Source organism: Anomalospiza imberbis, chromosome 19 (genome assembly GCF_031753505.1).
Source record: "Anomalospiza imberbis isolate Cuckoo-Finch-1a 21T00152 chromosome 19, ASM3175350v1, whole genome shotgun sequence".
Lineage (NCBI taxonomy): Eukaryota > Metazoa > Chordata > Aves > Passeriformes > Viduidae > Anomalospiza > Anomalospiza imberbis.
The window spans coordinates 322131-344733 of record NC_089699.1 but is presented as its reverse complement, the minus strand read 5'-3'; the positions used below and the strand labels follow the sequence as shown (position 1 = coordinate 344733).

Below are 22603 nucleotides of genomic sequence, written 5' to 3'. Positions count from 1 at the left end.
GAGCCTGACCAGCAGAGCTGCAGTAGCCCTGGCGTGCCCTGATTCACTGCTCCAGAGCAATGTCCCCTCAGCCCAGCCAGCTGGCCCAGGGGCTGCGCGCTCTCAGAGCCAAACCACGGCCCGCTCTAAGAGAGCACCTGCACAAGCCCATGGAATCCAGACAGGACGTGAGCATTGGGATGTTCTTTTCCTTTACTAACTGGAGAAAGTGACACACACCCCATTGCAGCAGAGTCCCTTGAGAATCATCCTACAACTATGACCTCCCCTGCCAGGGTAGGTTCAAATATTCTACACTCTGATAAAGACAAAGAGACATAATAGTATTAAAATCTCAACTTTATTTGGCCATCAAATTCAGTACCAATGTTATTGTAGCAGAATGCTAAGAACCAGCCTGATGCAGCTCAGGCCTGTGAGGCACTCCCTCAGTCACATTCCCAAGCCCCAGTAATTGCAAATATCCTGTTTGATCTGTTTATCAGGCCCTCCCCCACCACCCACCTGCCAGGTCAACCCACTCAAAATAATTCATGAAAGGGATTGCAACTCTTGTCTTTGATCAAAAGGATGTCAACACAGCTGGTGAGCCAGCAGCCACCTCCACCCTCAGAGCCTGCCACAGCCAGTGCACACAGTATTCCACCCCTCCAGGAGTTTGGAATAGTCATCTCCAAGTGTCTTAAAGGAGAAGGGAAAGGAAACATCTGGCTAGCATGAACTGAAGCACCTTCACATACACCTTTCCCCAGGAAGCCATCAGCCTTCTGCCCCCACATATACTGAAGGCCAGCTCCAGGGAAGAACAGCTGACACCATTAAGGACCCTGCCAGGTGCAGAAATCAATTAGGGGCTTTAGTTTTAAAAGAAAAAAGAGAAAAAAAAGCTGTCTGGAAGATGTTAGTGGCAAGGCTCCAGATTGTCAGGCTACTGAACTCCTGGTACCACCTCACAACCTCCTGCTGCCCAGAAGAATAGAGTTCTCCAGACAAAAGCTGTGTACAAAAAAGTACATCACAATAGAAAAAAGAGCCCAGCTGGCTGGGCTGGCTCCCTAGTGACAGTTCCCTTTTCAAAAGCCAAAAGAAAGAAAAGGTAAGTGTACAGACAAGTGAGGGTAAAGTGTTACTTTAGAAGCCAATCCCTGGATTTCCAGTCATTTACCTTCTGCTTTAAATCTTAATGGGTTTCTGACTCACTGGGCTGCATCACAGCAGCCAATTTAGTGTCTGATTTTTTGGGTGATGTAGATCAGTCTTCTCTTTACAATTCATCTTTTTGGAGTTTCTGCTCATCCTCATCACCTTCCTCAAGTTCAGTTTCTTCATCCATCTCCAGGTCCTCCAGATCCTGTGGACGTTACAGACAGCTCCTGGTTTCTGACACATGAGGCAGACCCAGAACCAAGCACTGAGCAGCACCCCTCATCTGGTCACTGCTGTCTGCTGACATGCTAACAAAACATCCAGACACTTCTAGCAAGAGCTTCAGATTCAGGACATTAAGGATCAGGAAGCCCTGGAAGCTGGTACCTGTACACCTGTACTAGCCTCCACACCCCCTCCCTCCCCAGCAGGTGAGTTTCCAAGCAGATACACGGATATGTGGCACTATCACACAGCCCAGTTCCAGGTGCTGAGTGCCCCAGCCATACACACCCACAGGGGGCTCTCCAGAAAAGGAGCCCACTGCAGGCCCAAAGCCAGCCAGGCTGCACGCGAACAGATCACACTGATCTGGGCACTTTGTTCATCAGCAATATCCTCTCCTGATATGGAACAGCACAGGATCTTATTTAGGACTGAGGATTCAGGCACAGAACCAGATGTGACCCATGCTCTGTTCCCAAAGGCCCAGAGTACTCTGTTACCATTACTTACATCATCAGCTGCTGCCCCATCCTGACCTCCGCTTTCCAGGAATTTTTTGAAGCCTTCTAGTGTCCTCTCCCCATTATAGTCAATTACCTACACAGGGAAAACATAAGGATGCTGGTTATGGGCACTACAGACCCACACCCCTGGAGAGGAGAATTCTCTTTCTGAGCAACAGTGAACATGCCAAGCAAAAGGGAATTTAAAAATTCACCTTCACCCATATGAGACGAAGGAAAACAGCTCAGCCACTAGACTTCAGAGATCACTGCGAGGAAAGAATAGCCTGCAGATGAGCACACTGTCCTCTATGCTCCCTCTTTTCCCCATTCCCACTTCCCACTGCCCCCCAAACTACTTCCCTAAAGCCCAGACCCCACAAAGGGTCCTTGGTGTCCTGCAGACTTGCTGTGTTCCATCCCAACAGAATGCAGATCCCTCCCACAGGTCTTGTCCAGAACACCTTGAGCGAGCAGCTGAGCATTCCTGTGCTCCCTGGCTAGCGCTGCGCCAGCCTGGCTGCCTGCTTACATTTCTGCCAGAGCCTGCAGGGAAGAACTTGAGTGTGGGGAAGCTGTGGATTTTCACTGCCTCCACTTCATTAGCTGTCGAGTCCATCTTGGCAATGACAATGTTCTCGTGGTCCCTGTAGGTTTCTCCCAGCTTGTCCCAGATTGGGGCCAGCTGCTTGCAGTGACCACACCATGGGGCATCTGTTAATTACAGAGACAGGGTTGCACTAACAATCTAACGAGGTACCACTCCTCCCCAGCCAGACAGTTCTCACACATCTTTGCAACCAAGGCACTGCTTTTGGGGTCCAGACTGCAAAAGGCTTTTCCCCTAATCCTGGTCACACAGTGTTTTGGCAATCCTTTCACACCCGTTACTTGGAATCAGCTGTAGAAAGATACTCACAGAACTCCACAAAGACATTCTTATTCTCATCAAAAGCAACTTCTTCAAAGTTCCTCCCAACCAGAACTTTGACAGGCTGCTTGTCCCAGTCTTCAGGAAGATCCTGACTCATTAGGTGGGGCTGGAATAAAAAGTGAAATTCAGACAAACTGTTTGCTACACAGCTACTTGGACTCATCATGCAATCACACATCCTGGAAAACCCAGGTTTCACCATCCCACTGGCACCTCAAGTCACAGGCTGTAAGCAACCAGATGAATTGGTCACTTCCTCTTCTCCCACAGAGAGCCTCCTTCCCACCCTGACCCAGCAGGAATACAGGTGCTGTTTGTTGTGCAGAGAGAGTGAAAACAGAGCTCTGCAGGAGGAAAGCAGCACTGCTGACAGCCCCATTCCCAGAGGACTGGGCTTTGCTGCACTCTGACTGCTGGCTGAACCACACACAGCCCCTCCAGCAGATGGGAGCTGACAACTCTTTTCCCTGTGCCACAGAATTCACACCTTCCACAGACTGCTGGCAGAAAGAGCAAATGGATAAACAGTACAGTCCCCAAAGGGACAGCACAAGTGCTTGGCCATGCCCAAGTCCTTCTACCTGGCTCACTCCCCTGCAGCCTCTAGGCCCCAGCACTTTGCCTTTCATTCCTAATCACAAAGCCCATGGGATGTTCCACGCAGAAGATGGAGGGGCTTTTCCAGCTGGCTCTCCAGACCCTCACAGGGAGCATTTTTGTTCCCTCTCAGCTACCTCGTTCACCACCAGTACTGTTTATCCACAAACCTTAATCTTGCCTGCCAGGAATTTGTTACAGAACTCTTTGATCTTGTCTGCCGTGAGCTCATCGGATTCAGGTTTGTATTTGGTCATTTCTTCTTCCAGGGTGATCAGACGTACAGCTGGGCACTCTTCCTTCTTTAGGCCAAAGAACTCCAAAATCCTCTGGTTGTCACTGTGGTCACTGTCTATGAAGATGAACAGGATCTTGGGAGGAAAAAAGGGAAAGGCAGGAGGTGAACACGAGTACCTTGTAACTACTGACACTTCACATGCGTGCTTGCACCAAGTGTAGCTGAATTGGCTCTTTTCCTCCCCTGTCCCAGATGAGAGAGCTGGCTTAAAGTCCTCCTCCACAGCTGCTCCATGGATAAAGACAGTGCTACACTTCTCTGCAGGCAGTGGGTGGTCTCTTAGCTCATGATCCAAGAAATCCATCTTACCTTCCCTTTGAAGTTCTCAGCTGCACTCTTGAAGTTGTCCAGCTTCCCTTGATAGTCAGACACACTTTTTGGTAGGAAAAGCAGAATATGAGTCTTGATCTCTCCTCCAAATATTTTAGGAGCAGTCTGAGGAGCAAAAAATAAACTTTGTTTTTGGAAAAGAGGCAAATCAGTATCCAGACCAGTTTAACTCCACTATGCTGACCAGCCCACAGCAGCCTCCAGTACTGCAGGACTGCTATGCACAGCAAGCTCACACCTCCTTCATTCTGTGTCCTTCCCACTCCTCCACATCCCCAGAGTCAGCCCCACAATAAAACATGACCATGCAGCCTACAACTGGACCTTTGCTATATTCTTGCAGCAGCGATGGGAAGGCCTTGTCAGATATCTAAAGACCCACCTGCTCAGTGAACTCTATGACCAGAGGCAATGAATTAGACTTGATGAAGTTCAGCAGATTATCTTTTGTGAGATCCCCTTCAAAGTTGTTCTGGCCTTCATCAAACTGCAAGAACAGACATCCTTCATTAGAACACTCGTGCATCCCACACAAATCTCTCAACGCCTTCACACTGGTCACTGCCCCAAGGGATCTCAGCTGCACTCATTCAGAGCAGACTTCCATCACATATCCACACAAAATCTGGATCAGCGTGTCCATTTTCCTTGCAAGCAAAGCTTTAAATCACCCCCCACCAGAAGGTAAGCAGCAACAACAGCCAGGTTTGATCTCAGCCTTGCTGTGCACCACTGTGAAACCATTGATGGTGCAAGTCACCAAGAAGGACCCTGAGCAGCTGCCTCCAGCCCTGCAGCAATCAATGGTCAGAGCAGACACTGCAGCCAGACAGTGCTGGGAACATCTGACAGCAAAGCCTGCAGCAAACAGACTTCCTCAGCTCTGGGGAATTCATTCCAGTCTCTGTTAGGGACAACAGCACATGTTGCACATCACACTGGAGGTGCCAGGTCCTGTGCTATAGGGCCATCACCCGTATCACCCCTGAGCAGGATTCCCAGAACCCTCTGGCAGCCTGAAACAGGAACAGCTGCACAGGGCCCATCAAGGTTAGGGGGAGGATGTGCAGAAGGGCACAGCAGTGCCCTGGCAAGGCCATAGTCAAGTTGTTGACAGAAGGAAGAGTGTGGACTCAGATAACCTTCTGTTGAGGGGAGGCACACCAGCCTCAGTGGAAAAGCCGAGGAAAATATGTAGCATCAGAAAATAACTCTGCAAACACTTTAAGGAGTTTTGCAGATTGCCTCAGCGCCATCAGACAGCTGTGTGAGGGCCTGTGCAAGTCTGGACAACTCACACAGAGTAAGAGAAGAACAATGAGCCAAACCCTCTCAGTTCAGACCCAACCAATGGTATAGAGCAAAAGCCCAAAACCAAAATAGGCCATAAAGTTCTCCTGCCCTGGTGTTTGATTACTGTGGGTGCTCCTTTTCTCCGTGGTTTAGGGTAGATATATCCAGGAGCTCCCATGGCACTGTCATGCCATTGCACAGGAACAGAGAGGAACCCCAATGGCTGGACAGATCTAGGCTGCTTCTTCCATAGAGCCGAGCACTCCTGCCCACCCCAGCCTGGTCACTCCTGCTCCCAACACACACAAAAGGCTGCCAGGCCCAGAATCTGCCCAGCCCAGCAGGACCCAGAGTAGGGCACACAAAGCTGACCTACAGAGCTACTCATGCAACAGCACACAACTACCAAATGAGACAAGAACAAAGCACTCCTCCCTTCCCCCCCATTTTGAACTCATTAGCCAGATATTCCCTCAGCCACATTGACCTGAGGGACTCTGACTCAGAATTTAAGTCTACAAGCTTCTATCACCATAAAAAAACCTACAGTGTCAGAGGTATAGTATAATAAAACAATTTTTTCAGGTGAACAAAAAGTAAGTTTTTTTGTTAGGTCCAGCTGGGCAAAGTAATGATTGATGATATTATGGGTTTAGTAAGTCTGAACCCAAAGCACCTTGTCTTGCCTCACAGCACCTCTGGGTGAGGAGCCACCAAGCCTGAAGAACCTCTTCTTGTCTGCTCAAACTTGGAAATTCATCCCAGTGACAGGGATTTTCATGCTTCCATTAGTGCATTTGTGATTCTGTAGGTAGCCAGCATCCCTCTGCACATAATCCACTGCCCCAGCCCAGTCAGATAGAACCGCAAATCCTCTTATGAGCTTCTTTGGAATCCCTGCACTGCAGAACCCACAGAAGTGAGACAGAGCAGCTCTTGGACACAGCAGGGAGTGACAGCAGCAGAGGCCAGCAGTAGGCAATGAAAAGCAACTCTGCTAAGGCACAACCAGAGAGCACCATGGCAGCCAGAGAGCTCATCTACTGCTCTCTTGGGCCAGTCCAAGACTGTGTGACCACTGCTGCACTGCAGAGAGCTGAGCAAAAGGGACATGAGTGAAGGAACAGCCTGCACCCAAAGCCCAGCAGCTCTGAGCGAACAGCACAGGGCTGGGAGACTGACACAGCTGCACACTGTGGGCCCCTGAGGCTCCCCCACCCCACAGCTCTGCTCTTCCTTGCCAGGCTAAGGCCCAAGAACAGCTACCCTAGCAGCATGGGGCCTTTGCTGTTTCATCCAGGAATGACCTTGTTGGAGTTTGACTAATTAAAGAAAAGGAAAGAGACAGCAGACCCCAGTGTGGTGCTCAGGCTTGGCACCAGCCAGTACCTTCTTGAAGAGGATGACACTGTCCTTACTAATCTGGTACTTGGAGAAGACATCAGCACTGGAGGAAATCCCAAATGGAATATCATCCACAGTTTCTGCTGCCAGCAGGAACTCCTTTGCTGCCTCTGATGCCAAATCCTGGAAAGTAAAGAAAGGTGTCTCAGAGGGGCCACATCACCTGAAGCATTCACATCCCAGGGCTCAGCCCGAAGAACTGGAAGATCAAGGAAGGCAAGACAGCAAGTATTGCATAAGGCACAGAACCTTCCCCAGCCAGGAGGAAACAGGGAGGGCCCTGGACACACACAAGAGCATCTCCAGTGGAAACACAAACTCTACCTTGAAGAAACCAATCACCACCACTTCACTGGAGTCCACCAGTGCCTCCGCAGCAGCCACATCGGTCAGGGTGGCCGCGGCCGGACCAGTGCGCTTCCTCAGCCAGCTGACGATGTCATCTGCTTCCCTGCCAGCTAACCGGAAGATAACAACAAGTCACTTTCCCCCAGCTAAGCCCAAGACCACAAAACCCTCAAGCTTTGAGAGAGCAGACCTTACAGCAGCTAGTCAAGAGATCAGCAAGACTCAAGATCTCATTTGCGCAACTCTTTCCCTTTCACTCGTGGTGCAATTAAGCTTATCCCTAATTGATAAGTCAAGGTACAAGGGGCTCCCAGGAATCCAGTCTTCTCTCACCTCCTGCCCCCATCCTTAAACTTTGACCAGCAATGCAGCACTTCTCCATGACTTCAGTATTACTTATACTATTACAGCACCTTTTCCTTCCAAGATCTCTATTCTGGATGCTACCCTCTGTTACCAGCACTGTGTAGCCTGGCTTAGCTGAATTCTGTCTTGGCCTTCCTTGCAGCTCTCTCACCCAAGGGCCCAGATGTGTTTCCAGTTCTGGGTACTGCACCGCTTGAGTCAAGTTAAGCCACACAAAAAAAAAACAAGTTCAGGTCACTTTGCTTTCCTACACAAAAGCAACTTCCTCCACTCTCGCTGACCGTAGGGATCTCTCCAGAGGGAGGCCATTAAAGGCTGGCCTGTTCCCCACCGGCCCAGCACCATTCCCTGCTCGCTGTCACAGTGGACCTTGTCCGGGCACAGCAGCACAGCTCCAGCGCGGGGCCATGTGCCGGGACCCGCCGCCACGTTGCCGCCCTCTGTACCCTGGCGGCGCATCCAGACCCGGTTCACCTGCGTGCTGCCCCTCCTCACCCGTGTACTCCTTGGGCGCAGCTTTGTCGCCGTTCTTGAAGAACTTGATGGTGGGATAGCCGCGTACGCCGAACTGCTGCGCCAGCTCCGACTCCTCCGTGGCGTCCACCTTGGCCAGCCGGATTTCCGAGCCCTCCGCCTTCAACTTCGCCGCCGCCTTCGCGTACTCGGGCGCCAGGGCTTTGCAGTGCCCGCACCACGGGGCGTCTGCGGGATGGGGCGTCAGCGGCGGCCGGGCCTCCCCGACTCCACTCCCGGGCAGACCGAGGCGCGCTCGGACTCACGGAGCCCCGGGGCGTGCCGGGCCAGGGGGCCCAGACCTCGCACCCCAGCCCAGCCCCACACCCGCCCAGGGGGGCCCGTCCCTCAGCACCTCTCCCCTGCGCGACCCTTCCGTCCCCCAGCCGCGCGCCCGGTCCCCGCCCGCCCGTTCCCCCCGGCCCGGCCCGGCCCGGCCCCGCCGCGCTCACAGAACTCGACGAGCAGGTATCGGTGCTCGGCCAGCGCCTGCTCAAAGGAGTTGGCGCGCAGCACCAGGACGCCATCCTCCTCCTCCTCCACGGCGGCGCGGGCGGGCAGCAGCAGGGCCAGGCAGAGCAGCGGGAGCAGAGCGCGCACCGCCGCCATGGCTGATGGCGGCCTTCGGGACGGGCTGGGACGGACGCGCGGCCGCGGCGCCGCCTCCCCCTTATAAACCCGCCCCCGCCGCCCGCTGCCGCGCGCTATTGGCTGCGCGGCCCGCCTGCCATTGGCCGGAGCCGCTGCCCGGGCCGCTGCGCGCCGCCCATTGGCTGGCGGTCCGGGCACGCCCCTCGCCCGCCGCCTCGGGTTGGCCGCCGGCCCCGCTCCCCGCCCGCACGTCTCCATTGGCTCCTTGCCCCGCGGTGCCGATCGCCATTGGTCGGCGCCGCCGTCTCGCGTGGCCCCTGCCCTCGAACGTGGCACTCGGGAAGCGCCGCCGGGCGGCACTGCGCGTGCGCACGGCCACGAGCGCGTGGTGGATCCTGACTGGGCCGCGCGCCCCACGTGACCAGCCCGGCGCGCGAGGCCCGGCCCGCCCCGGTGCAGCCGCGGTTCGGTTCCGTTCGGTCCGGTTCGGTTCCGTTCGGTTCGGCCTGGCCCGTCCTTCCCCCTCCCCCCGTACCTCCCCTAGACACGGCCTTCCCCGCGGGCACCGCCCGGCGCTCGGGGCCGCTCCGGTCACGGCAGCAGCGCTGCCCGCCCCGACTCTGTCTGTCCGTCCCCCGGCGCTGAGCTCCGACCGGCCCGGCTTGGGCCGGCCCCATTTCGCTTTGCTGCACGCTCGCCAGTCACGGAGATGGGCCGGGGACTCGGGCGGCGCTGGTACACGCGCCCTCACGGAGAAGGCACCAGCGCGGGGGCTCCTCGTGCCTCGGGCCGAGCGGGGGCCGTTGAGGCCCTCGGCCAGAGCACGGTTCTGTGCGGAGCCTGCGGACACACCCGGCACAGAGGAGTCCGCTGTCCGCGGCAGGGGAAAATCCCGTCGCTCGGGTCTGCCTGCGCTGCCCCGGTGCTGCCGAGGGTCCCGGCTGCTGCTGGTGTGCGCCGGGCGGGGAAGAGCCCCGGGCGGGGAAGAGCCCCGGGCGCTGCCCGGGCCAGGCTGCCGGCACCGCTGCTCCGGGCAGCCCGCAGGAGCCGTGCTGGAGCGGGGGCGCTCCGCGGCTGCCGGCCGCGCCCCGGGCATTGCCAGCTCGGGGCGAGTGGCGCTAGGAGCAAGGAGCTCACCAGCTGCCCGCAGAGAATCCGACTGCCCCGGGTGCTGCCAGCAGCTGTTGCCCGTTCAGGGGCTGCGGCCGGTGCTAAAGCAGACGCGTCAGGCCCGGGGAGAGTCCAGCGAGGTTTTGGAAGGCAAAGCTGAGCACACGGTGAGGACACGCGGGCACGTTGGTCTGGTAGGGAGGGAATCAGCGGCTGCATCAGTCCGGGCCACCTCGGAGCCTATCTGGTTCCAGGGCTGGAAGCCATGGCCCGGAGAGCCGCGGCTCCTTGCTCTGCCAGAGGGCCCTGCAGCCATGCCTCCGCGGAAAGGGCCGACCTTGCCCCGGGGTGGTTCTGCTCGAGCACTGTTGCTGTGGTGTCACCACGGAGCTGCTGCAGCACTGGAAAAGGAAAACGGCCTGGGCTGCTCCTGGACAGCTTCTGGCCGAGGTTCTTCAGGTGCATCACCTGGAAGGGGCTGAGGCTCTACTTTGGGAACCACAATTCATGCCAATGGTCTGTCCCGGCCGGCCTGTGACTGCAGCCACCCATAGCCAAGTGCACTCGTGGCATGCACCAGGCACAAGAGCCCAGCTGTCACCCTGCCGGAGGAAGACGTGCCAGAGAACAGAGGCAGAGAATCCCCAAAGCTGGAGCAGAGCACAGCTGTCCTGCCCCTCCAGGCCTCCTTCTGTGGTAAAACGATCTAACAGAAGCCTTGACACCCTGGGTGTGGAAACTCTTGCCAAAGCGCTGGGGTTGCATCAGCTGGGTGCTCATCTGACCCTGCCCGCAGAGTGGCTGTTGGGGGCCAGCACAGGGGGCCTTTGTTCACGCTGTCAGGCACATTTGGGCTCTAAGTGACTCACTGAGAGTGAGGCCTGTTCCCTGCTCCAGTCCCCACACCACCCTCCATGGCCCCACACTGTGCAGAGGGCTGGGGGTTGTAGCTGGGCGCTGTTCTCCACAGTAAGCAGAACGAGTGATGTGCCTGCTGCAGTGGGCACTGGCCACATGCCAGCTCCTACCTGGCCCAGACTGTTGCCTTCAGTCCTTGTCCTTTCCAAGTCCCGTCATCTCCTTTAGCAGTTTTCCAAGGCCTGAGGAAGGGGCCTGTGCTGTGAGCTCCAAATACAAGAGGGAGCCTACGGAATTCTCAGTTACCTTCACGAGTCTGACCAGGAGCAGAGCTGAGCCCCTTCCTCCAGGTTCTCTCACACCATGGATTCGGTAAAGAGCTTTTCATGGCTACACTTTCCTTTATCCTTAACACAAACATGTCACATGCTCTGTAAACATCCTCAGGCTCTTATCGTGCTGCCTCTCCTGGACTGTGTTTTCTGATCGCCTCTCTCATTCCTGTGACTGCACAGGAATTTCCCTTTGTGTGTGCAGCTGGAACAGTCATGCTGTGGGTTCAGAGCCTGCCTGCTCTGCTGGCAAGAGGCCCCCCTTGGAAATCCCTGTTTTCACAGCCTCACACACTCCCACCCTCACACTGTGGGCAGTGCAGAACGGGGCAAACAGCAAGGGACAAATCCAGCACACATACTGCCATGGGGCCTCTCCTGTCCCAGATCCCATTTCACATTCTAGCAAAACCAGAGATCCTGGTCTTCTCCCACCCTAGGTGTCTGCAGAAATCCCATTCAGCCACTTCATGCTGAAGATCCAGCATGGACGGTACACGGTCAGTTCAAAGATTTTATTTAACTGTCATAAAATGAGAAGCAGACGATGATTCCAAACCTGTTAACCTGGGTCTAGGACTTACAGACAATATGCACCAAATCAAATTAACAAAAAAACTCTCTAGGGGCAGGGCGAGGGCAGTTAGAGGCAAAGACGTAGCTACAAGAAAGCCACATGTACTTGGTCCCAGTTCTAACCTCAATGTGGTAGGTCCAAATCGGAGGGCTGCAGAGGTGGCACACGCCTGCCCAGCCCCAGGGCCTTGCAGGGGGCCCCTGGAGCTCCTTTGCCCCAAGAGCTGCAGCTGTGCAGCCAAGGGTGGAGGCTGGCATGCTGCGGGTCTGCGGCAGGCACGGGGGGCCGAGTGTCAAGGCAATAACTACAGGCCAGGCACAGATTTTAAAGGCAGAACAGATACATAAGGCATTAACCGCTTCGGAACACTTGTCCATCGCAAGCTCTTTGTTGCTCGCATCAGCAGCAGCTGCACAGACAGACTCGTCCATCCTCAGCTGAAAACAGCCAGGAGGGTACGTGCTGTCCCGGAATTTCAGTGCTTTGCAGCTACCTGGGCTGCAGTGAGAAGTGCAGGTGATGGCAGCATGGGTGACCCCTGCACTGTCCTGCCCTTCAGCCCCCTCTGTGCCGCAGGGCACCCAGAGCGCGGGGCTCTGCAGGCAAGGCTGGGCTCCAGCCAGGCCAGTGCTCGGGGTGCCAGGAAGGGCGGCCAGGCGTCACCCAGGATGTCACACCCTCTCCCCTCTGGAGATGTCCTGTCTCAGGTGAGGAACGGACCAGCAGTGAAGTGGGAAGTTGTGAATCTTTCCTAATAACACATGAGGGGCGTGAGGAAGCTGAGCCCATGCCAACAGACGGGGAGGGCAGGTGGCGTTTAAAAAGTGTAACAGAGGCAGGACCCCCTCCCTAGAGGATACATGTTACACATTTAAGGCATCATGGTTACAGGGAACATCCACAAATGAAGCTGCCCAGGACACTGACAGGGCGGGAAGGGCAGGCAGACAACACTTGAGCCAATAAACTGATTTGACAGCTGCCTGGCACCAAAATTCTTCAGCTACTTGGAGGCAGTAGCTACCCTGAGCTGTGCGCAGGAAAGCCAAGCACAGGATCCTAACAGGGGTTCCTCCCCTTTGGCACCTCCTGGATAAAGGAAGGTGGGAAGCAAGAAAGGGCCTGGCAAGGGAGTGGGCACTACCTCAGTGCTGGGGCAGCACAGCCCCAGGACGGGCAGCTGGAGACCAGATGCAGACAGCATGGTTTGGTCAATGCACTCAGCAATTCTCTGGGGAGGGGGCACATAAAAAACTGAGCTCTCTGGTCAAACGATGATGGGGGTGACAGGTAAGAGGGTTCCAATGTCAGCACTTTGGTACAGGGGGGGAATTCTACGGTAGCCACTGTCTGATTCACGCTCTCTGGGGTTTGGCCTCAGGAAGGGCTAGTCCTTCCAATCCTTTTTGATGGTCAGGTTCCACTCCCAGGACAGGTGGTCAGTCTTATCATCATCTGTGAACTTGGATTTGATGTTGTAGCTGCCCCGGGCCAGCATGCCCTTTGGGGCCTCTTCCATGGGGGTCAGAAACTCGTACTCCTCTGCTCGGGGGCCATAGCTCCCAACCATGTATTCAGTCTTGTCAACTAAAAAGACAAAAAGAGGGGTATGGAGGCTCCATTGAGGCACCAAGAGGTTCAGGAGCCTCCCCTGCATCTGGGGCAAGGCTGAAGCAAAGGAAAGGTCTGTTACTGTTACAACAGTCCATAGAGCAGCTGTAACAATAGGAATCTCACCCAGTTCAGAGCTCCCTTCACCCCAGGAATGGGTCCCTCCTGTGGGGAGTGACCTCTAAGCACTGGCAGTGCTGTCAGCTGTGACCTGCTTCCTGCCAAACTCGGGGGGATCGGGATCACATGCTGTGCAGCCAGGACCATGGGCTGCCCCACCACCGCAGGCCCAGGAGCCTCTGCAGAGCTCCATGGGCACCGAGGTCTGTCCCCTCCCGTGAGGAGCTGCTGGGCAGCCCCTGTCACAGCAGCAAGATGAGCAGGAAGCCCTCACTCACCAAAGTCACAGAGAATCACTTACTTTTGACACCTTTCCGGAATGTGTGCTGGATGTACTTCAATCCTGACACAATCTCCCTGTTTACCTGCAGAGAGAGGAGCAGGGACTGAGCAGGATGTCTCCATTCATGCTGCCCACCCCACCTGCAGGAAGAGCCCATTCCTTCAGCACAACCCCACTTGCTGCCCAAGCTGGGACTGCAGCGGTCTGGTGTTCTGTTCGTTCCGTTTCCAGATCGGAATCCTTACCCTAAAGGAGATTTTTATCCGGTATTCCACGCCCTCCTTCAGCACAAAGGCTTGCTTCTTGTAGCTTTCCAGATCACCTACAGAGACAGGAGAGGGTTGCTCAGAACTCCTTTATGCTGTGCTCTGGGGTAAATTTCCGTGGCACGAGCAGCTGGGGCAGGAGCTGCAGGAGCAGGGAATGGCTCTAGCTGCAGGGCCCTCTATGCTGCTGGAGCCAGGCAAGCAATGCCCTGCAACAGGACACTGCAGCACAGCCATGCAATTAACTCCAAGCTGCTTCTTTGCAGATGTTTGCTCCAAGGCTGTCTCCATTTCGAAGCTGCCATGAATGTCACCATGCAGGCTGGAAGAATCTGCCTGCCCCATCTGGCCCCTCACACCTCTACAAAACACCCAGGTGTCACGGAACTGCCGCTGGGCTCCAGGTACAGAACCTACTGGGGCCCAAGCACTGTGCTCTGCTGCCAACTCTCCTGACACAGGAAGGCTCACCCACCTTGCTGGCAGTGCTCCTGCCAGCTCTGCCCAGGAGCAGGGCTGGAATTCCCTCCCAGCTCACCTGTCAGGTCCAGTTCCAGGGGGCCCGGAGCAGTAGCACAGACCAAGGTCAGTTTGGTCACCACCACATTTGGAGCATTGGGATCTAGAAACAAGAGAAAAAGCTGATTACCACTCATCCCCGACACTGGCCAACACAGCTCCTTTTCCTTCCAGAGAACTTATTGAGAGAGCACAAAACCAGCAAAAACAGCCTCCAACTGTGTAAGGGTCAGGGCTTCCATTGCAGCAGGCCCTGTCCGCAAAGGCAGAGTGCCACCCCTGCCCTTCAGTCCCTGAGCCCTACACTGCAGGCCAGCAACGGGCACGGGGGAGCACAGACACAGCTTTGTGCTCTGGGCTGTGCTCCTGCCCAAACACAGAGCTGTGAGAACAGCTCCCAGGTGGGAGCAGAGGCAAGGCCAGAAGGGACCAGCACACCCCAGGTCTCACCTGCACTCACGGTGACGGCACCCAGCAGTGCCTCCTTGTACTTGCGCAGGCTCTCATCGTCCTTGTCCAGCTCCTGGATCTCCTGGATGCTCTTCTGGGCAGGTGGCTTATAGTTGACAGAGTGATCGTCCTCCTCATTCTCAGCTGCAATCTGGGCCAGCTGCTCTGCCGTTGGCTCCTGCTCCGCCATCCTCGCACACGTGACCCACACTGAAGTAGAGAGGAGACGAGTGACTGCCCTGACCAACCACACCAGCAGCAGGGCTCCCCAGAACTGCTCTGCTGTGACTCTGCAGGCTCTCACTCCCACTGGGGCTCTTCACGCTGCCCACTGGGAGACACAACCCTGCCAAGGGCCCCCAGCCCCTGCAGAACCCTCCAGAGGCCAGGTCTCATCTTCAGCCTGCAGAGGCCCAGGCAAGAGTGAGAAAAAATTCAACCTCAGTGCTTTGCTTGTAATGTAAATACCCCAAATCCATAGGGAAGACATTCTCCTCCACAAGGTCAACCAGGTGAGGCTTTCAATTGGAATAAACCAGAGCCCAGTATAAATAAAAAATAAACCCAGTTCTGCTCTCCACAACAGGATTCCAGCTAAGAATAGACCTCTGTCTCACCAGTGGCATGAATGCTGGGAGCCTCTGCTGGGATCTGGTGCTCACATTTTGTAACTCTGTCACATCAGTGCTCTGGGGAAACAGCCCTCACCTTTCCTATCAGCTTGCCCACAGGTCATGGGGATCCCACTGCTCCGTGGAACAGCACAGCCTCCCTGGAACTGCCACAGCTGCAGGAAGGGACCCCAGCCTGTGCCGGAAGCAGGGTACAGAAGGGCTCCTGGATCTTCAGAAAAAGACCCTAGCTCCCAGCAGGGACTCAGGATCACAGCAGCCTGTAGAAGGCAGCAGGAGGCTGGATCCCTACCTGGGAATTTGCACTCTGCCTTCACTGCTCCCTCAACCCAGCAGATTCTTCTGGATTCTCAGCGTGTTTTGTGCAGGACAGAGCAGCTGCAGCAGCTAACGCCAGAGCCCCACCTCCTGCCAGGCAGAAACACTAGCAGGAATATCCCTGCTGGTGTCCAAGCAGACAGTGGGAACCACTGACTCTGTAGCCTGGAATCCCAATCCCCGGCAGCAGCAAGGCCAGCATTAGTCAGAGTATCGTCAGATGAGCTAATCAGCTCCAACATCCATCAGGCGCAGCCGTGGACGCAGCAGGGCCAGTTCCAGCAGTCCCCACCCTTCCTTCTTCCCGCGCAGGGAAAGCCTGCACAGCCACCCGGAGAACGCGGCTGGAATGTGACCCAGCAGTCAGTGTTTCTACAGGGCCCTGTCCCAGGCTGCTCTGCCAGGACGGGCAGCCAGAACAGCCCAAAGGGCCTGGCTGCTCCACACAGACAGCTCGGATGGGTCCCAGGGCAGCACAGGGGAGTGGGGGACACCAGTAGAACACGAGGGACAGGAGCCTAGCTGGCACTTCCTGAGGCCGGGCGCTGTCAGGGCACATCCAGGTACCACTGCTGCACCAGTCGCTTTGTAAGAGCATCCAAGGGAATCCTCATCCCACCTGATCCCCTCAGCTGTCTCACAGACCCACATAGGAAAGACGTGGGGAACAGGGGCACACACTGCGGCCCAGAGGGGACTCAGCAGTCTGAGGAGGAAGGATTTTTTTTTTCTTTTTGCTCTGACATATCCCTCATCTGTCATTCACCTACATGGCTGAACTGTGCAGAGCCAGGCTGAGGACTCACAAACAACTCCAGAAGGATAAAGGCCGCTGGCAATGCTGCACCAGGGATGCAAACCAGTACAGTGGGTACCTGGGGCCAGGACTGTGACCCATCCCTGTGTGCCAGCAGCTGAACCCACAGCAGTGAAACTGTCCCCACTCTGCCGTCATGGAATAAGATCCTCCACACTGGAAAAATGCTTGGACAACCGAGCAACAGAGCAGACCCGAAACCCTCAAGTGAACAAGTGAGGTCGGGAGCTTTTCTCACCACAAACAAACGACGGTCAGGGCTCTCAGGCCAGCTCTCGGGAAAACGCCGCTGCTCCCGGTGGAGTGATGCTGGCGGGGGAGCGCAGGAATCGCGGCTCCGGTGCCAACCCCCCCGCCGGGGCTCGAAGCACACCCGGCCCGCGGCGGTCGGGGTGGAAGGGCCCCGCCTTGACACGGAGCAGCCCGACTCCGGTACAGCGGCTCCCAGTTCCTCATTCCGTGCCCAGCGGCCATTTACGGACAGCCCGTTCGCGCCAGAGGCACGGCCGGCCCCGGGACGTGTGGGGCCGGGCGATGCCCCGCACCGCCCCTCGGGCCGAGCAGCGGGCACAGCCCGCCGGGAGCTGCCCCAGCCCCTCGGGGGAACAGGGGCCGCCCGCGCCCCGCGCTCCGCCCTCGCCCCACGCGCTCCGCTCCGGGACGGCCCCGCCGGGGGCGGCGGCTCCCCCGGCCTTCGGAAGGTCGCGCAAGGGCACCCGGGGCCCCGCGCCCGCCCCTCGGCCGCGCCCGGCCCTTCCCGCGGCCCGCAGCCAGCACGGCGCGCCCGGCCCAGCCCTTCCCGCCGAACCGTACCCCCCACCCACCCACTCCCGCCGTACCGGTCTCGCTCGCTCCGCGCTGCGCTGCCAACGCCGCGGATCCGCCCAGGCCCCGCGCGCCCCCGCACTTCCGGGACACGCCCGGCACTTCCCGTTACTCGCCGCCGCGCCGCCGCCGCGCTTCCGGCCGCGGACCGCGCGCTGATTGGCCCGGGGGGGGGGGCCCGCGCACGGACGGGGCGGAACGGGGCGGATGGGCGGGACCGAGGCGGAGCGGGGCAGGACCGGCAGGGCGGGGCAGAGAGGGAGCGGGACCAGGAGCAAGAACGAGCCCAGCGGGGCAGGATGGGACCGGGACCGGGACACGGCAGAGTGGCACAGAGCATCACGGTACGCATGGGAGGGCGATGGGGCGCGGGGCCCAGCGCGCCAAGGCACCAGCCACAGCTCTAGACATGGTTCTATTTTATTACAGCAAAGGTGAAAAAGCCACCTTGGCCCAACAGGCAACCAGAAAAATTTATCCCAAAAATAACTCGGTACAAAACAGGTCTGCTGAGAATTAAAAAAAACCTTTACAGGAGTTAAAACCTATCCCAGAACGTAAAAGTAAAACAAATCCCATCCTCGGTAGTAGTAGCCACAGCCGCAGCCCCTGCCGGGAGTGTGGAGCAAGATTGGAGTCCTTCCCTGCGCCACCGCTGCCGCTTTAGCTGGTGTCCATCTGCGAGAGAGGGGAGGAATGTCACCACAGCCCTGACACCTCGTAGCACCCCCTGCACACAAGCCCACCCACTGGTTTGCAGGCAGCCTGGCTCTGGTAAACCCCCAAGCGCTGGGGGACAGGGACAGGTGGGTCCAAGCCACAGCACACCGTGAGCACAACAGCAAACCGCACCCCTGCACTGCTCCAAGGCTTCTTCTAGAATCCTGCTCATCCCACTTCTTCCCTGCTCTTGCCCTGATCTATCCCAGTCCTGAACCATCAGCTCCGCTGCCTTGTGGCCTCAGCTTTGTTGGGATCCTGGCCCAGCTACGGCACAGGCTGAGCAAGTTCCAGGTACAGCTGCAACCTGCCCATGGCTCCCCAGGCTGGGGCTCATTTCTGCCACCAACATTACAGCCTTTCCCCAGCAGTACACCACACAGTTCTTCCACATGAGATTTTCCTTTGTTTTCCCAATCCTGCAACCTATCAGCTCTGTGAGTTTTGTTCTGCAACTGCTGCTTATAGTGGCTGTTCCAGCTATGGAGCCTGGCAAGAGCAGAGCCCGTTCCTCAGCCATCAGGAACAGGTGACAAAGTGCTCTGGAAAAGGAAGCTCAGGCCCAAGCCAAGGCACAGCTCAGCTTCAGAGAGAGACTGCTTCAGTCCAAGGACCTGGAAAATGCTCTCCCTTTTCTGCCAGCTCCAGACTGCCAGTGCTTTCCATGATGAGATGCTGTGGGGAGCCCATTGCCATGCCCAAGCAGCACTTACCCTGGCATTGTAAGCATCCAGCTGTGCATCTAGTTCTTCTGCAGAGAGCTGCTGTTTGGAAGTTCTTCCAGCTCCTCTGCCTCTCCCTCTGTTCCCACCACGAGTCCCTCGCCTGTTGCCTCCACCTCCAAATCCCCCTGAGACCCCGCGGTTTCTGGTCATGCCTCCTCTGTTTACACTGTAAGTTTTAAAAGCAACTGTTTTAGTGCCTTCAGTGAAGCCGAAGAGGACCCCCGTTCCCCAGCAGGGAGGGGTCCTGCAGGCTCCCCTGCACTGCCCAGGCAGGGGCTCCCCACCTCTGTGCTGGTCTCCGCTGCGTGTCGATCTGTGATGTCACCAGCTGGATGTTCATGGGGCGCCCTGCAGGAGGGAGAGCAGCCCTGAGTCCCAGGGCCCGCGCGGGGCAGGAGCTGCACGGACGGGCGGGAGGGACACGGGAGGGACGGGCGCGAGGGGAGAGACACAGGCGTGCTCCGCTCCAGCCACGGAGACAGCCGTGGGGCTGGGCCACGCAGCCTCACCGTCCAAGGGCACCCCGTTGTACTGCTTCATGGCCTTCAGCGCGTCGGCCTTCCTCTCGAAATGCACGTCTGCCGTCCCCAGGCTGCGGCCGGATCTGTCATAGTGCACAGCTGCCTTCTTCAAGGTCCCAAACTCCGCAAAAAGCTCCTGAAAATGACAGAGAAAGCCCATCCATCAATGCTGCAGGCACTGCAGCGCCCCACTGACACACTCAGAATCAGAGCTTGTCCAACCACCTCCACAGCCTGGAAAAACACCCAGTGGCACAGGGCAGCACAGCCCATCAGCCAGATTTCAGGGAGTTGTCACAAGTGGCAAAACCAAGCAGGACTCCACACTCATGTCCTGCAGGAGGCACATATACAGCCAGTGAAGCAGATTCAAGGAATACTGACTTGCTTTTTTTCCAGGGGAACTGGGGGTCTTTGTTGAAGATGAGTCAAAGCAGCAACAATTGAAAATACTGCAGACCCCAGACACCTTTCTCACACAGGAGAACGACCATGTGAGTGCAGGGATCCATGAGACCATGACATTTTTACTGTGCTGGACTTGTGCCCATTAGGAACATATCCCAAAAATGGAGACCAGCAAAGTCCTCTGCTGAGGTCTGTCCTTTGCTGCCACAAAGGCTGGAAATAAAGAGGCAGCAACGGAGCCACCAATTTTGTTTCTCAAGCCCTACATTTGGGAAGCCAACAAGGTTACTGCACTGCCTGTGTCAACCTGCTCCCAAGTCACAACAAGGCTCTCAGCAGAGCTGCTGGAGGAGAACTTCAAAGGGCACCTGGCAGATGCTTTCTGGACAGAACGTGGCAGGCAAGGCTGTGTCAGCTCTGCCCAGAGCCCGGGCTCAGCTGCTCCTGCCTCAGAGGACATAAAGAGCAACGCTGCACAGCTCCTTTGTGACCAGAGCACCTTCGGCCTCTCGCAGCACATAAAGAGGCATCAGCCCAGGAACAAAACCAATCCCACAGCTGAGGCAATGCTGAATTATGGGGCTGGAGGCCAAAGCCACTGAGTCAGCCCTGCTGCTAAACAAACCCCAGTGGGGGCTTGTGCAGCAGCAGGAAGGTGAGTCCTGGCTGCACACAAGGCACAGGGGCTGAGTTTTACACACTGCCGCCTCTCTGCAACCAACAGGAACTAATTGAAACCCAGTCTGAACTTACACGAGGAAAAGAGGTGGAGTGCAGCACACCACCAGTGAGCAGGTGACCTGGCAGAGCTCTTTTCCAGCTCCCCACACGCAGCCAGAGGGGTGCGTGGAGAGGCTGAATGAACGAATCGATGAGGAAAGTCTGGCAGCAGTGGTTTGGTTTTCCCTAATGAGGGCATGAGAGCCAGAGGCCAGGGTGATGGCAGCACTCTGTGGTGCAGGAACCCCCACCAGGGACACATGTGGCACTCAATTCCTGCACAGCTCACAGCCCACCCATGACCCTGTGACCCCCCTCAGCCTCCAGCCCTGAGGCAGAGGCACCAAGCACCCGGCTGCAGGCACTCTGGGCTCTGACCAGCCCGAACAGGGCATGGCCACGACAGGTGGGGGACAGGACACCAAGGCACCAGCGCAGGGGAGCTGTTCCCATGACAAATACTACCTGGTTACACTGATGGGTGCGTCCTTGGGAACCCCTGACACCCACCACAGTGTGGTTTGACAAAGCCCACGGCACCGTTAGGGACAGCTGCAGCTGCGCAGAGCAGGAGCTCAGAGTTCACAGCGCATCCTCCAACCAGAGCGTGACCCAGCACAGTCACAGCATCGCTCCTCGGGCAGTCACTTACAAAGCACCCATAAACCGAATTTTCCAGCCCCCTGGAGACCACCACGATCGCGGCAAAGCAGGCATACCTAGTACCAACCCCATCAGCAGGGATTCACCGGGAATCCTCGGCCCTGAGCGCCAGCCAGAGCAGGGCCGGCGGGCTTCCCGCGGGCACCCGACCTGGGCCAGTGAACGAGGCCCCGCTCCCCGCGGCGCCTCCCCGAGCCGCACCTGGATGTCCGCATCCGAAACGCCGAAGTCCAGGTTGGAGACGAGCAGCTTCCCGCCGGTCTCCACGCCGGCCCCCGCCCCGAAGCCGCTGTCGAACAGGTCGTGCTGCCACTTCTCGGGGAGTTGCTTGGGCTGCAATGAGACCGGGACCTCGCTGACCGGCGCCAGGGCCGCGCAGCCCGCGGCCGCGCCGGGAGTGGACAAAGGGCCGCCCGCGTCCGCGCCCCCGCCCCCGCCCCGCGCGGATCCTCCACCCCAGCCCGCCGCGCCGCCGCGGCCCAAGCTCCGCCTGCCCAGTCCGTACCCGGCTGTAGGGCGCGGGCCGGTTCCTGCCGCCGCCCCGGGCCATCACCGGCCGGTTCCGCACGGGGCCGCCGCCCGCGCGCCCGCCGCCAACGCCGCCCCGGCCGGGCCCGCCCCCGCGTGTGGTGCCGCCCCGGCCCCGGCCACCCCGGCCGCCCCGGCTGGCCCCACGCTGGCTCCGGTTGAGCTTAATGATGTCGTCCAGGGACATGTCCATCTTGTCGGCCATGATGGCGGCACCGCTCCCACCCGCACTTCCGGCCGCGCTGCGCCCGCGCCGGAAGCGGAAAAGGCGGGGCTGAGGCGGCGCGGCGGGCGCGCGAAGCTCTGTGGGGCGGGCAGCACTTCCGGCGGGGCCGGGACCTGGACATGCGGGTGCGCGTGCGGAGCTGGCACGGAGTCGCGTCCTGGCTGTGGGTGGCGAACGACGAGAACTGCGGCATCTGCCGGATGGCCTTCAACGGCTGCTGCCCCGACTGTGAGTGCGGGACGGGCACCGACACCGGGCACTGCGCACTGGGCGGGGCTGACGGTGTGTCCGTGCCGCAGGTAAGGTTCCCGGCGACGACTGCCCGTTGGTGTGGGGGCAGTGTTCGCACTGCTTCCACATGCATTGCATCCTCAAGTGGCTGAACTCGCAGCAGGTGCAGCAGCACTGCCCCATGTGCCGCCAGGAGTGGAAGTTCCGCGAGTGAGGGCGGCACCGGGCACGGGGACGGGCCGTGGCCCACCCCCGGCCGGCCCGGGCCCGTTCAATAAATGTGCGACGCCAGTCGCGTGTCCGTGTCTGTGTCCGGCGTCCCGCGCTCGGGGTCGGTGCACCCCCGCCCGGCTGTAAAGGCCGCGGCCCCGGGTGCTACGGCCGCGCCGGCACCGTGCTGGCTGCTCGCTGGCCGGGGCCGGGGCTGCTCGTCCTGTGCCGCCCGGCCCCGCCACTGCTCGGGGGGCAGAACCTCGGGGCTGCTCTCCGACCTGTGCCGCTCGCCGTACACTGCCGCTCCGGCACCGCCGGCGCTGCCGAACCCGATCCCGCTGTGCTGCTGCCCAGCTCGGCCCACTCGCCTCGGGGCTCCGCA

General features: G+C 58.1%; 4 protein-coding genes and 1 long non-coding RNA gene across 6 annotated transcripts; 2 read left to right on the top strand and 3 right to left on the bottom strand.

The window, feature by feature from the left end:
* Positions 1-321: 321 nt before the first annotated feature.
* Positions 322-8624, bottom strand: P4HB (prolyl 4-hydroxylase subunit beta). The gene is made up of 11 exons (XM_068209828.1): positions 8410-8624; positions 7940-8146; positions 7055-7188; positions 6716-6853; positions 4416-4520; positions 4013-4138; positions 3576-3776; positions 2794-2914; positions 2407-2588; positions 1882-1968; positions 322-1351 (listed from the first exon to the last, which is right to left on the bottom strand). The coding sequence occupies exons 1-11, from the start codon at positions 8564-8566 to the stop codon at positions 1265-1267; spliced, it is 1545 nt and encodes a 514-aa protein (XP_068065929.1). The 5' UTR covers positions 8567-8624; the 3' UTR covers positions 322-1264.
* A 2724-nt stretch (positions 8625-11348) lies between these two features.
* ARHGDIA (Rho GDP dissociation inhibitor alpha) lies at positions 11349-14902 on the bottom strand. Its single transcript, XM_068209862.1, has 5 exons — positions 14675-14902; positions 14244-14327; positions 13685-13761; positions 13458-13521; positions 11349-13012 (listed from the first exon to the last, which is right to left on the bottom strand). The coding sequence occupies exons 1-5, from the start codon at positions 14862-14864 to the stop codon at positions 12813-12815; spliced, it is 615 nt and encodes a 204-aa protein (XP_068065963.1). The 5' UTR covers positions 14865-14902; the 3' UTR covers positions 11349-12812.
* Positions 14903-17537: 2635 nt separating this feature from the next.
* Positions 17538-19886, top strand: LOC137485371 (uncharacterized). Its single transcript, XR_011005294.1, has 2 exons — positions 17538-17610; positions 19632-19886. It is a non-coding gene; the product is annotated as an uncharacterized lncRNA (long non-coding RNA).
* Positions 17669-21879, bottom strand: ALYREF (Aly/REF export factor). The gene is made up of 6 exons (XM_068209837.1): positions 21529-21879; positions 21225-21356; positions 19221-19368; positions 18996-19059; positions 18700-18877; positions 17669-17944 (listed from the first exon to the last, which is right to left on the bottom strand). The coding sequence occupies exons 1-6, from the start codon at positions 21754-21756 to the stop codon at positions 17930-17932; spliced, it is 765 nt and encodes a 254-aa protein (XP_068065938.1). The 5' UTR covers positions 21757-21879; the 3' UTR covers positions 17669-17929.
* On the top strand, positions 21823-22299 carry ANAPC11 (anaphase promoting complex subunit 11). Of its 2 annotated transcripts, none has more exons than XM_068209838.1 (2): positions 21823-22005; positions 22077-22299. In XM_068209838.1, the coding sequence occupies exons 1-2, from the start codon at positions 21897-21899 to the stop codon at positions 22220-22222; spliced, it is 255 nt and encodes an 84-aa protein (XP_068065939.1). In that variant the 5' UTR covers positions 21823-21896; the 3' UTR covers positions 22223-22299. The 2 variants fall into 2 exon arrangements, with proteins under 2 accessions (XP_068065939.1, XP_068065940.1); XM_068209839.1 differs by having other exon boundaries at positions 21889-22076; positions 22169-22299.
* Positions 22300-22603: the final 304 nt, after the last annotated feature.

Bases quoted from the DNA above. Each gene is read 5' to 3' on its own strand.
- P4HB (XM_068209828.1), bottom strand. From the start codon at position 8,566: ATGGCGGCGGTGCGCGCTCTGCTCCCGCTGCTCTGCCTGGCCCTGCTG. The intron at 1,969-2,406 runs GTAAGCAGGCAG...TTCCCTGTGTAG, and splicing joins CTGCAGGCTCTGGCAGAAAT to GTAATTGACTATAATGGGGA. The intron at 1,352-1,881 runs GTAAGTAATGGT...TAACGTCCACAG, and splicing joins ATGGGGCAGCAGCTGATGAT to GATCTGGAGGACCTGGAGAT.
- ARHGDIA (XM_068209862.1), bottom strand. From the start codon at position 14,864: ATGGCGGAGCAGGAGCCAACGGCAGAGCAGCTGGCCCAGATTGCAGCT. The intron at 14,328-14,674 runs GTGAGACCTGGG...TCTTGTTTCTAG, and splicing joins TGCCGTCACCGTGAGTGCAG to ATCCCAATGCTCCAAATGTG. The intron at 13,762-14,243 runs GTGAGCTGGGAG...CTGTCTCTGTAG, and splicing joins CCTGGAACTGGACCTGACAG to GTGATCTGGAAAGCTACAAG.
- ALYREF (XM_068209837.1), bottom strand. From the start codon at position 21,756: ATGGCCGACAAGATGGACATGTCCCTGGACGACATCATTAAGCTCAAC. The intron at 21,357-21,528 runs GTACGGACTGGG...GTCTCATTGCAG, and splicing joins GGCCCGCGCCCTACAGCCGG to CCCAAGCAACTCCCCGAGAA. The intron at 19,369-21,224 runs GTGCGGCTCGGG...TGTCATTTTCAG, and splicing joins TTTCGGATGCGGACATCCAG to GAGCTTTTTGCGGAGTTTGG.
- ANAPC11 (XM_068209838.1), top strand. From the start codon at position 21,897: ATGCGGGTGCGCGTGCGGAGCTGGCACGGAGTCGCGTCCTGGCTGTGG. The intron at 22,006-22,076 runs GTGAGTGCGGGA...TCCGTGCCGCAG, and splicing joins CAACGGCTGCTGCCCCGACT to GTAAGGTTCCCGGCGACGAC.